Here is a 13,860-nt window from a genome sequence, read left to right as displayed (position 1 = left end):
CTAGTTTTCTGCCTCTCTGGGTGGGGGGTGGTTTGCACCCGCGGCTCTGTGCTCAGGGCTCACAGGACGCGCACAGGCTCAGCCACCCAGCCCCTTCCCAGAGCTGCTCACCTAGTTTTTAATATACGCTTTGCTTTAAATCTTTGTCTTTGTAATGAGTGTTGTTAGTCTGTGCGTTGTGACCTCAATTCCAGCATTTAGACTTTTTTTAAAAAAAATTTTATTAGTGAATCACCATGAGGTACAGTTACAGACTTACAAACTTTCGTGCTTACTAACGTTTCAGTTATACAATGCTCAAGTACCCATCCCTCCACCAGTGCCCATCCTTCACCACCAGTGGTCCCAGCATCCCTCCATCACCCCCACCCCATCTCCTCCACCCCATCCCGCCTCTGTGGCAGGGCATTCCCTTTTTCTCTCCCTCTCTCCTTTTGGGTTTTGTGGTACCAGCATTAGACTTTTAAGACTATGATGACAAAAATAAGTTTTTAAATTTTCAAGTTACCCAAATACAACTTTTCTTCTAGGATTTGTAGATAACCCCCTTTAAAGAGGAACTGTTGTTTTCCTTCAGTTTAATTTTTTTGTAGACTTGATGATTCTGCCTTGCTCTCTTCATTGTTCAGATAACCCCGGGAATAGCAGTTTCTGAAATGTCATCCTTTCTTTTCAGAACTCTTAAGCCATGAAAATGCAACAACACTGAATGACGTGAAGACGCTGGTGCAGCAGTTGTACACCACGCTGTGCATCGAGCAGCACCAGCTCAACAAGGAGAGGGAGCTCATCGAGAGGCTTGAGCACCTCAAGGAGCAGCTGGCCCCTCTGGAAAAGGTGCAGGGTCAAAGCTGACTTTTCATTTCACCAGGAATTTTTTTTCCTCCAGAACATGTATTTGCTTTTATTTTCTTCTTTCATTGCTCTACAGTGTCAACCAAATAAGACTTTTCTTCTAGGATTTGTAGATACCCCCTGTCAACCAAACTGACCCATTTGTTTGGGGACTGAGCCATAAAAAAGGTCCAGTCAAAGAAAAGATGTAAAAAGAAATAATCTGGAGAATGGTCATGAATTTAGAGCTTTAAGGTCTAAACATTCTCCCCTTTACTAGCTTTAACCTTTACAACTGATATTGCAATGATGTTTTACCAAAAAGGTTTGGGGTATAGTAGATAAAGATTCTAGCCAAGATAGAAAAATTTTTTTTGACGGAGGGGGGCATACCCAGCAATGCTCAGGGGTTACTCCTGGTTCTGCACTCAGGAATTACTCCTGGAAGTGCTCAGGGAACCTTATGGGATGCCAGGAACTTAACCTGAGTTGGCCACATGCAAGGCAAACACCCTACCAGCTGTACTATCACTCTGGTCCAAGATAGAAATTTCATATGAAATATTCTGCATTTGTTAAAAATAATTGTATAGATCTAACATGCTGTACAAAACCATAACTTATAAGGAACTTATAAGGAGTAAATGTAAAAATATGTGCATATTAGGTTATACTGTGATTGATTTATTTAATTTTTTTGGCAGTCCCGGGGATCAAAGCCTATACTCCACTACTGAGCCAGCCACATAGTTAAATATAAAGAGAGAGAGAGAGAGAGAGAGAGAGAGAAATAAGAAAGAATGTATTCCAAAATGCTAATAGAGTTACCACTCTATTATCGGTATCGGATTGTGATCGATTTTTTCTTCTTTATACTTATTCTGAATGTTTGCCTTTGAATATGTGTCCTCCTTATGGGTTTTTGTTTTGTTTTGTTTTATTTACGGGCCACAGCCAGTGGTGCTTCAGAGTGTCTCCTGGCTCTGCACTCAGGAATTAGTCCTGGTGGTGCTCAGGGACCATAATGGATGCTGGGGATCAGACCCAGTTCAGCCGTGTACAGCCAAATACCTGCTGTACTATTGTTCTGGCCCTGTGTCGTTCTTATGTTGAATAATGGCACACATAGCTCCATTTTAATAATTAGACAATGGAGATTGAGAAAGATCCTAAATATTACGCTTTATCCTTAAATATAAAAAACACACAAGGTTGTGCTCCTAAAACTTAAGACATTAGAAATGAAATAAATTATAGACCAAAATGCGTGGTCCAGCACTTGCCTTACATATGGTCAACTGCAATTGTGGTCAACCCAGCACCATAGTATCCTCAGAGCATCACTGGGTGAAGCCCTGAAGGCCCCTGAGCATCGCCAGGTGTGGCCTTGAGTAACCCCAGGCACCATCAGTGGGGCCAGGTGATCCCTGGCACCAGCACCACAGGATTCAAACAGCTGCACACCTGGGGCTTTTGTGTTGAGCCACAGGCCAGGTTGGCTGGGAATCACTGAGCGGGACCCCCTGAGCACTGTTGGGAAACACCCCACTTCCTTATGTCATACATTTAAGGAATAATTATGAAAGGAGATGGTATTTAAATTTGTGTTTTCAAAATATAAACATTTAACAAAATAACAAAATAATGATCATCCTTTACTGAATAGTTACTATATGCCAGGAATTCATGCTAAATATTCTACCTGTGTCCTGCTTTTGTCCTCACAATAACTCGGTGGTGCTGCTGGAAATTTGAAGATCAGGACCTGGATTCAACTGTTTGTATTATCAGGGTCCATGCACTCACAGAGTGCTATTCTGCTTCATACTCTTTGCAGTATGAGCTGTTACTAGATCAGTGTGTTCGTGCATGGTACAGAGAACACTGGGTTTTTTCATTCTTGTTTTTCCAAGAAAGTAATCTCATGGTTAGTAAAGAACAGTATTTGGTAAAGAAACGATTCATTTCCATAGTTTAATCGTATTTGGTCCACCTCTGAAAATAAATACAAGTATCCTGAAAGAAAAAATAAAAAGTATATCTACAAAATAGCCAGTGAAAATTACAGTTCTTTAGAAGAGGGACTGGGGGTCCGGAGGACAGTTAGAATGAGGGGGACACAGGACTGTCCTGCTGCTCCATTCCAGGGAAGAATGCAGTGCTAGAATGCTGTGCATGAGACCCCACCACTAACCGCACTGTGAACCACCATGCCTACAATTAACAGAAGGGGGGAGAGACAACTAAGGTACTGTGTAAGAGGACAGGCTGTGTTTACTGGAATTCAGACCAGTGTGAATCTTCGTTCTGAGCTCTGTAGTTTTGTTTTGTTTTGTTTTGTTTTAAGTGCATATCAAGCTCTTGTTTAAGTAAGAATTTTGAATTTATCTATGTCTAAATGCATAGTAATTGTAGTTCATGTGTGCCCTGTAGGTACGAATTGAGATTAGCAGGAAAGCCGAGAAGAGGACCACTTTGGTACTATGGGGTGGACTCGCCTATATGGCCACACAGTTCGGCATTTTAGCCCGCCTGACCTGGTGGGAATATTCCTGGGACATCATGGAACCAGTCACCTACTTCATCACTTACGGAAGTGCCATGGCAATGTACGCTTATTTTGTAATGACACGCCAGGTAAGGCTTTTGTGTCAGTTCATTTTATTTGAGAAGTCTTGGTTGTCAAAGTTCTCTCTGATCCCATTTTATCATTCCCCTGTAAGTATTCATTTATCTACACACATGCACATGCGCGCGCGTGCGCGCGCGCGCACACACACACACACACACACACACACACTCATGTATGTCTGTTATGTGCCAGACATTCTTCTCGCTGCTAAAGATAGATACAGCTGTTGTTGCTCTCAGACTATATCAGCTGTTAAATTCAAGGGGAAATATATTACAATAAGTTATAGAATAAGAGGTCAGGGCAAAAGTAGAGCTATCAGCTATAAGGATCCTACTGTAGAACAGTTGGATGGCATAGTTTCAACTTTTTCATTTTTATTCTCTAAATTGAGAGTTGATGATAACTAATGTTTAATAGTTAAACTCTGGGCTACTTCTACACTGCGAGAATAGGGTACTTCTTGTTGTTACTATGTTTACATTATGGAAGAAAGTTGAAAATTAGATATCTGATTATTATATATCTTGGACTATTCTTTATCAACCAAAGTTATTTGTTAAATACCAGAATTTAGAACAACTTTTTGTTGCAGTACTACTTTATAAGTAGCTTGAAAATCCATAGGGTCACTTTAGAAAGTGTGAGGAATTTGGGTTGAGAGCTAGTATGACAGTAGTCCTGGCTCTTGCCTTGTATACAGCCAATCTGGGTTCAATCCCCAGCACCACATACCACAAGGCTTGCCAGGAGTGAACTCTGAGCATACAGAAATAAGAGTAGCCCTGAACACAGCCAGGTGCGGCCCCCCGCCCTGCAAAAAAAAAAAAAAAAAAGCAAAAAGGGTAGAGGGCATTTATGATCACTTGGGCAGGGGCTGGGGGTTTGCGAAACCCAGCGATGCTGAAGCATTACTTCTGGCTCTGTGCTTAGGAACCGCTCTTGATGGTGCTCAGGGGATTGTATTGATGCCTGGGAACAAAACCCAGGGGTTGCCCATGTGCAACGCAAGCTCCCTTCCCACTATACTATCACTTCATCCTTAATCATTCTTTTAAAAACTGTATAGCCACAGATCTATCCTAGCACACCCTTGAACAGAAACCTGAAATAGCTGAGAAGAATGAGTTTGTCTCTGATTTCTTGGGCATCAGAAGAAATCTGTAGGTCTTTGCGTTTGAACAAGAGAATTGGGTTTTTTCTTTTTTTCTCTTGTTATATCAGTGACTGGAGACCAGTCTCTGTGGGAACATGGAAGCCCAAGAATGATGTTTAACCTCCCAAACATGTCTCACAGAAAGAAAGAACAGTTTACCCTCGGAGTCCCCAGCACCTAATCCATGTTTGGTTCCTATGACTCACAAAACCAAACATCTAGATCCTTCATGTTTCATTATCTGTCTCAACATGGCTTGTCTCTGTCCTTTTCATAGGATCTTTTTATCTGTTTATTCCAGACTCTTTAGTTTGATGCTCATTGCTGGTTGCTGGTTGGTTTTTTTTTTTTCCAAATATTCCTCAACCATTCTCTGTCCGTGCTGTGTTTTTTAAAAATCAGTTTACACTCTGCATTGCCCCAAATCCGTTTTCCACCATTTCATTCCTTACTTCATGTCATTCTGTCAACTGCGTAAATCCTCCCTGTTGAGAACTCCCAGCTGTGTTTTTTATTTTTATTTTATTTTTATAAAGTTGTTCAGAATAATTATATTTAATATTCCAACACAAATCCCACCACCATTACACCTTCACACCACCGTTTTTCAGATGTTTCCACCCCAGCCCGCAAACCCTGCCCCAAAGAAGGGCCTAAATAATTTATTTTGTATTGCTTGTTAAAGCTGAACCTTGTGTGCTTGTATATATATTTTTTTTTTCTCCTTGAGATTAGTCGCATTCTACTTTACACACCATCGATGTGGTATGCTACTCTTGGTACATCAGTGGTGTAGACTATAAGACTTGTGACCACACACTCCAGGAATTCTAAAATTTTAAATACGGTTATACAGTGAGGGTAATTCATCTTATCTGTTTTTACCTGGATGGTGACTTTGGGGTCCAGAGATGGCATGTTGCTCTCTTGTTGCTCTCTTCCAAGAGAAATGTTTGTCTCTGAATCCTGGCCATAAATGAGCTTATGACACCAAAGGCAGTTGGTGGGCGTGACTGCCAGGCTACTGGAAGCACAGGGAGATGTAGGGAGGTCGCCCATTCCCAACTCCATGCAGGCCTGGAGATTGCAGTCACAAGTCCCACATACCTGTTTTGTTTTTTTTTTCAGTAGATTCACTCATGGATGAGGCTCATCCTAGCCTGTCCCAGCCATATTTGAAGGTTTTTTAAACCCTTCTCTTTTGTGAACCTGTGACCAGTTCTTAACAGCCCACTTTGATCTCTCTCTTATTTGAGTTCCTGACACGCTGTGCCTCTCATTTCACTCATCCTACTCTATCTTGTTATAGTATTATCATCATCATTATTGTTTAGGCAGTGCATCTTCCTTTCTAGTGTACTGTGATGTCTCTTTGCTTGATTTTAGTGTTTTGTTGGTGGAGGGTAAGCCCAGTGGTTATCAGGGCTTACTCCTGGCTCTGCACTCAAGGCTCATTCCTGGTGGGCTCAAGGACCCTCTGTCTGGGACATGAACCCTGGTCAGCCATGTGAATGGCAAGCACCCTTCCCCCTATACTATCACTCTGGTACCAAGACTGTCATATTCTTTGAGGCTGAATATTCATTGTTAAATTTGGGCTTTTTGTTTATTTGGTGGTTGGTTTGTGGGACCCACACAGTGCTGCAGCGCTGGGGATCAGACCCAGCGCTCCACATGCACAGCCCATGCTACTGAGCCACCTCCCAGCCCTAATAGCCATTTATTTTCCCGGTTTATTTTCCACTACTTCCTGATACAATGCTTTCTGTCTTTAATTGTCTCACTATCCTGCCATTGAAGTGTTCTGATTGCCAGAGCATTCTTGCTGCCCCCAAGTGATACATTGCAAAATCGCAGCAGTAAGCAATTTGTGAATACATCACCCACAAGTAGAAAAACATTGGCTAAAGACATTGTAACGGAGAGTTTCTCCTATGAAATCTTCTTTTCCATACCAGTACCGTAATTAGCATTCATGAAGCAAAAATGTCTGCTCAACAGCATTTAAATTCCACTAGACTGTTATAAGATGCTGCATATCTTAGCAACCCAAGTAAATCCAATAGTATATTAAATTCCAAAGAATCTTTGTAAAATAATGAACTCCTTGACATCTAAAAATCAAATAAAATGAGCCAGAAAGATAGTACGGGGGTTAAGGTGCTTGCCTTGAATGCGACTGACCCAGATTCAATTCTGGTACCACATATGGTACATTTTGCACAGCCAAGCATGTAAGAGTGGCCACTGGAATAGCCCCAGAATGTATGTGGGCCACCCATCTAACACCCCTCCTCAGTGGAAGGGATGAGGTATCCCCCTGAGATGGTGAAAATGCGCAGTAGAGACATCATAGATGCTCTAATGCTAATAAGCAGATACAGCATTTCTGTGGAATTAAGCCTTTTGGGAAAGAGAGGAAACCATTTTAAAATGCAGAAAGGCGCAAAAGAGATAGTACAACGGGGAGGGCATTTGCCTTGCACACGGCTGACCTGAGTTTAATCCCCAGCACCCCAGATGGTCCCCCAAGCTCTGCCAGGAGTGATTCCTGAGTCCACAGCCAGTAGTAAACCCTGAGCACCACTGTGTGTGTCATTTCCAGGTGTGCCCCACCCCCGTCAAAAAAAAGTAAAACAAAATGCATAAATAAAAGCTCGCTTGATGGTATAGAGAAAATAAAAGGCTGCAGAACACATTATAAAAGGGAGCCTAAGGAGATCATGATTTCTGTGAAGAAACTGATCTGCTGTCTTCATTGCCTCATTCCAACAACCAACCCTCACCCCAGCAGGTTACTCACCATCACCATTCCTAGAACTTCTACCTGAAATATATATTAGCAGGCTAAGTTAAGAAATCATTTCTTTTCTTTTCAGACCTTTACTCACTTGTTCTATGCCCTCTTTGCTCTCATCCAGATCTCTTCGACTCTGTCTTCTCTCTCAACTTTTTATTAGCACTTTCCTCATAGCTTCTTTCTTTTGCTATCCTACTCCTGCCCTATTGTCATTCTCCGCATTATACAATCTCTCGCCATCATATGTACCTTGTAAACTCCTCTTAGCTGAGCTCCCCATTTATCTCATAGTCAGGATGTTCAGCATTTTGAGAGAAAAGTCAGGAGAGAAGAGTTGGTGCTGCCTGCATTCCTCAGGCCATTTCTCTCCCTCAGCTTCCACAGTAGTGATGGAAGACTTGACATTAAGATCCCGAGCTCACACAGAACCTTGCCTCCTACTTCTCGGAGTTGAAGTTAAGTTTATGTTGAAATACAAGCTTGCTAATTCCTGAGTTCTGTGTCTTGAACAATTCTGCTTCTAATTTCACACAATTTCCTTCAAGTCATATAGAAGATGACTTTTCTCTACTCTGAATTAGCACCTCCCTTGTTCTAGAAGGGGAAAATTCTGTTTTCCCCTTTCAGCATCTTACCACATTATTTGTTTGTTCCTCATGTTACCTGTCTTTTCATCTCTCATTCTTTCTTTATAACAAACCCTCTGCATCTCATCTTAGTTATTAACAAGTCAGTGAATTCCTAGATCAGAGTCTAGCACATGGTTGCTTAGTAAATACTTGTTTTCAAAAAGGTGGATCAGTATGGAATAGACCTGAGTAAGCTTAGTAAGCATACATTTACATGATAAGTACAGATCGGTAAGCAGCCTCATTATAGCAATTTGGAAGACAGTGGAGGACTTCCAGTGAAGGTACTTGCCTTCAGTGCATCAGACCTTAATCTGGTCCCTGATACCACATGTGTTCCCTCAGACATCATCATCTGTGACCCTTGAGTATAAAGTCAGGAGTAGTCCCTGTGCACTGTGGGATATAGCCCACCTTCTCCCCCCAAAAAATAAAAATAAAAAAGAGAAGAAAATGGAATGTTTTTCCTCAAAAAAAAAAAATTGGTTGGACCACACTGGCAATTCTCAGGACTCTGCATTCAGGAATTATTCTTGGTGCTCTGGGGACCATATGAGATGCCAGGGATTGAACCCAGGCCAGCTGCATATAAGGCAAATGCCCTATCCACTGTACTGTGGCAGTGCATCTTCCTTTCTAGTGCACTGTGATGTCTCTTGGCTTGATTTTAGTGTTTTGTTGGTGGAGGGTAAGCCCAGTGGTTATCAGGGCTTACTCCTGGCTCTGCACTCAAGGCTCATTCCTGGTGGGTTCAAGGACCCTCTTCAAGTTTTAACCCAACATTTATCCCTTTGGCCAGCCTTCAAATCTTCCCCATCTGATGTTCCTTTAGTTGCTATTCATCCATTGTTAATCATTAATAATGATTCAAATTAGGTCTTATATGGCACAATGATGAGCAGGTCATCCCCACTCCGAAAAGTTGGGGTAGTTAAACAAAACATGAAAGACAACTGCCTGTAGAGAGCTAACAAGATAGCGGGATTTGTCAGACAAGGACTTGAAGAAACAGTAGTAAGCCTGGTATGCAGTAGGCTTTGTTTGCTGGGAAGGTTGCTGATTAAAGAGGAAAAGAATGAGAGGTCAGATTGTTAAGCCACACCTGATAACCCAGAAGAGCCAAAGCTGGTGAGATTGTGGTCCAGGGTTCATGAAGTAAGTGAGGCAACTGGGCTGAGGAATGAAACCTCTGATGGCCACACAGTTATAACCTCTGTGGGCTCTCTAGAGTCCCGAGCTCATCTTTTATCTCTGGCTACTGCCATTTTGTTCATTGTTCCTTGGCTATCTCGTAGATTCATTGCTCTTATTTCTTATGCTGCTCTTTTTTTGTACTGGACTGGAACAATAGCACAGCGAGTAGAGCGTTTGGCTTGCATGCAGCTGACCTGGGTTTGATTCTTCCGTCCCTCTCAGAGAACCTGGCAAGCTACCCGTGGTGTATTTGATATGCCAAAAACAGTCACAAGTCTCACAATGGAGACATTACTGGTGCCCACTCAAGCAAATCTATGAACAACGGGACAACAGTGCTACAGTGCTACTCTTTTTTTGTGTGTTTTTCATGTTCCTTTGTGTAACTACTCCAGGGCTTTCCCTCCTAGTTACTATGGGGCTACACAAAAATGTCTCCAAAGTAGAACACTCAAAAAGAGAAAGTGAATGTTTTATCTTAATTGAGTGAATTGTGTCAAATCAAGTGTACCTCAGAAAAGCTGGTGTTTTAACTGGCAATATCTCAGATATCAGATATTGGCAAGGAGTGCTGCCAGTGTGTATATTCAGCCAGTAGGAGTGTAATTGGATGCAGTCATTTTGGGGGCCTATTTTTATGCTCTTGGTCATGTGCATATCATCCTATGATAGGGATTTCCACTCAAAGATATGCAACTAATGTAAGACCAAGAATATTCTTGGCAATATGTTTACAATAAATAACACATTATATCAGTAGTATAATTAATAGTTTTGTAATTCTACAATAACATAATAATCCAAATGGATATAACTGCACACAGAAAAAGACTCTTGCGAACAGAAGAGTTGAATAAAAGTAGCCATGTTTGGTAAAATGCATAATGATATGACTCCACTTTTATACAGTTCAAAAAGCAGGGACACCTGACCAGAACTGAGAAGAATGCATATTTAGTGAGATTATTGTAAAGAAAGAAGACAGTTACATAAAAGTCAAGATAATGGATACTTTCGTGGGAAAGGAGTGGTCATCGAGGACGTGCTGTTGGCAGTGTTCAGTTTCAGTCTGGAGAGCTGGGCATGTTCTTTGGGATGAAGTTTTGATGTACATTTTGATTTTGCTTGCTCTTCTAATATATGTCTCACAATAAAGATTTAAAGAAATACCACTGCATGCCAGTGAATATCTATCCATCTATCTATCTATCTATCTATCTATCTATCTATCGATCGATCTATATATATATATATATGCTAGCACTTTAGCTCTGTCATCCTGTTGTTTATCGGTTTGCTTGAGTGGGCACCAGTAACGTCTCCATTGTGAGACTTGTTACTGTTTTGGCATATCGAATACACCAAGGTAGCTTGCCAGGCTCTGCTAATATATATGCTAATCAACAGTTACTAAATGCTTGTTTTGTAAAGTGTGTTAAGGACTAAGAATTTTATTTCTCCTTTATTTTTGAAGGAATATGTTTATCCAGAAGCCAGAGACAGACAATACTTATTATTTTTCCATAAAGGAGCCAAAAAGTCACGTTTTGACCTAGAGAAATACAATCAACTCAAGGATGCAATTGCTCAGGTAAGTATTAAAAAAATAAAATGAGTCCCAGGCCCATCTTAATGGCATTTTCATGCTTTAACTCTTTCTTGCATAATTGCTATTCTTTTTTTAGTGTGTAAATTGCTCTTCTTTGGACATTCCTTGCACTCCCTGTCCCAATAAGGTGGTTGATTGGTTTGGGCTTTGAAAAGCCATAACAAGACAGGAGCACTGCAGTGTGTGTTAATTAAGCCCGATGCAAGTGTGAGCCACTGCATCTTACCTAGGTTCAGCTTCTTACCTAGGTCTTCTGAAGCCATGTGCGATGGCTTTTAACTAGAGTGACTAGAGTGAGAATCCTCACTGGAGCTATAAATACACAGACTTGTTAGCTCTGCCCAAGCCAGGTCATCCCACTTCTCAGGCCTGAGGTCTGTGCTTGGGTGGGTTTTCAAAGTTGTGCAGTTGACTCTAAAATTCACTGACAGAGTGAAGAGCGCTCACATTAGATAAATAGCTGATACCTTGATCCACTAAATCAATGAAAGTTCTGGCTCGTTCTGGCAAAGGCTTCTCCAGAGCCCAGCTCCTTGGCCTGCAGGTCACGGCCCTGTAGCGGCTGCATCACATTTTTTAAACTGGAGGGCTGAGCCTGTTCTTCAGGATGGTAGTTGTGATGTAATTATCGTTTTGCTATACAACCGCAAAGTGAAGGTTTGATTTGTAAGTCTGGTGAATAGGAAATGTTGAAAAAGTCCTGCTCTTAGGTAAATAGGGTCCCGATGTGCCAGATGCCCCACGTTCTTAAGGATCCCTGCCAGGCCCCCATTGCTACCCTGCTGGTAACACAGTTCCCCCTGGAGTCTCTGTGGACAGTGGAAGCAGCCAAAGACAGACTTCTTTTTGTGTTCACCCTGCATAGTCACTGGTCTTTGAAGCCTTTTGTCTCCGAGGCAATGCAGAGCAAGATTTTGAGAGTAATTGAGATGATTCTCTGTCACAGTGATGGAGAAACGACCATTTACTTTTCTCAGAAGACAGGAGTATCACCAGAGCTTTTGCTTCACCAGCCAGGTTTTCTCACCTTCTGCTTCTATTTTAGGCAGAAATGGACCTTAAGAGACTGAGAGATCCATTACAAGTACATCTGCCCCTCCGTCAGATTGGTGACAAGGATTGATCTCTGCTCGGAGCCTCTGCACCCCAGCAGGAAGAATGCCTGTCTCTAACGATTGCCATAGTGGGGTAGAGGGGTTTTAACCTTTAATTAGAAAATACAAATAAAAGGGATCTTAGGGAAGAAAGAAATGACGAAATCTAAGGATCAGGCTTTGTGGACTAGAAGCTTCAAGGGCTTGGTGAACATTGTCTTAATCAAGCATCTCAGTTTCCGAATGAAAAATGATGCAATTATATAGCTGAGAGATTCAAAAAATGAAAATGATGCCGGGGCGGAGGGGGGGTGTTCATTTCTTGCATCTTCTTTGCAGGGTCAGCAAAACAGTAACACACCAGCACCCCACTCTGCTCTACTTTTTTTTTAATTTAATTTTTCTTATTTTTGACATAGAGTGATTGAATATCAGAAAAGCAAATCCTGAAGATAAGTGGGTGGCAGATTCTGAGTCCAACAGCGTTTATTTTCTGTTGGACCCAAGCCCTGCAGAGTTTGCAGGAGTCTCTCCTGCCTGTGCCCATCTCTGACCACCTCTGTGGGTGACATTGATTTTAGCCATCTGATAATTGGAACCAACTTCTGACTGTTTGATAATTGATACTTTAGATTATCCCTTCATAATTTTTAAAATATCTGTGTGTTCCAGTGCTCTGGATCAGTATCTAGAAATCATTGGCAAGACTGCATGAGGTTTTTTGTTTTGTTTTGTTTTGACGAATTAATTTTTGAAAGGAGGAAGGAGTTCCCTCCTTTATTTATCTATCCATTCCCCTGAGATTCCCCCGTTCCTCCACAACTCAAATCAGAGGGGTGCGTGTTCAGCTGAGTTACCAAATCAGGAAGATATAAGGTTTCACAAAATGGCTAAAAATTATGGCTCTGTAGCCGTTTCAGAACCTGAATCATTTCCTTGCTGTTAACCCGCTCGTCCCCGACACACTCCACGCGCAGCTGCCAATCAAGTGCGCGGCTCCGTGGCTGGGGCCGGGCCTCGAGGGGCTCATGGCTGCCACCTCCCTTGACCAGTGCTCTTCACCCTCTTTTTTCTTGTCTTAAATGGAAAGCATTAATCTTATATTCTGTCAACATGTTTTATTTTTATTATTGTCATCATATTTCCAGATGCCATCGGCACTTAAAGAGTCAAAGGAATCTCTGTCTAATATCCTGTTTTTAATGACTCTGGGGACAGGATGCAAAAGACTGCAGGGGCTTGCCACATCGATGATTGGCTTCTTTCACAGGATTCCCCCTCCTGACCCCACCCCCTCGCCCCCTCTGGGATCATTGTGTATGAAAAGAAAAACTTAAACCCAGACTCCAGGTGCCTTGCAGGGGTTGAAGGCCGGCCAGGATTGCAATGCTGCTGCTCCCCCTCGCCCGCCCGCCCATCACTGGCATGATGAAATGAGAGGTTGCATGTCCCCACTTCCAGCCCTCGGCTGCTTCCTCCCCTCCTCCCCCCACCCTAACCCCTCCCCCACTTCCCTGTTTGTTCAACCCCTTCCCTCATATATTTTTGTTAAGTTGTGTGAATTATTTTTAAACCATTTATCCTGTTTGTGCGCCAGGTTTTTAAGAAGACGGCACAGTGCAATGAGTAAATACTTCCAGGGGGTGTGTGGGAGGCAAGGGAGAGGAAGAAAAGTCCTTTAAACAAATAGCAAACTATTGAATATGTGTAAAATCCTGTATCATTTATGAAATATGTATAAAAAAGTGTACCTTCTGGAACAATAAATACTTATTCAATTTTTGAACTAAAGCATCTCATTCTTTGAAGCAAAAACAAAACCCCAAAGAAATCAGCAATTGAAAAATGTATTTTTCTGTGAATCCAGGTGGGAAGCATTTTCACTTCTAAAAGTTTTATTAAAATACCTTTA

The 13,860-nt window shown here is 41.9% G+C and overlaps 1 protein-coding gene across 1 annotated transcript in view; it reads left to right on the top strand.

Annotated features, from left to right (window-relative positions):
* MCU (mitochondrial calcium uniporter) overlaps positions 1-13,860 on the top strand; it is a 174,113-nt gene extending 160,253 nt beyond the window's left edge. The window contains exons 5-8 of the mRNA XM_055132933.1: positions 677-837; positions 3,268-3,471; positions 10,720-10,836; positions 11,900-13,860. Of these exons, the coding sequence (XP_054988908.1) occupies positions 677-837; positions 3,268-3,471; positions 10,720-10,836; positions 11,900-11,977 (560 nt within the window). The 3' untranslated portion in view covers positions 11,978-13,860. The remainder of the gene's footprint in view (positions 1-676; positions 838-3,267; positions 3,472-10,719; positions 10,837-11,899) is intronic.

The sequence above is a fragment of the Sorex araneus genome, chromosome 3 (assembly GCF_027595985.1).
Source record: "Sorex araneus isolate mSorAra2 chromosome 3, mSorAra2.pri, whole genome shotgun sequence".
NCBI lineage: Eukaryota > Metazoa > Chordata > Mammalia > Eulipotyphla > Soricidae > Sorex > Sorex araneus.
This window is presented reverse-complemented; position numbering and strand designations above follow the sequence as displayed.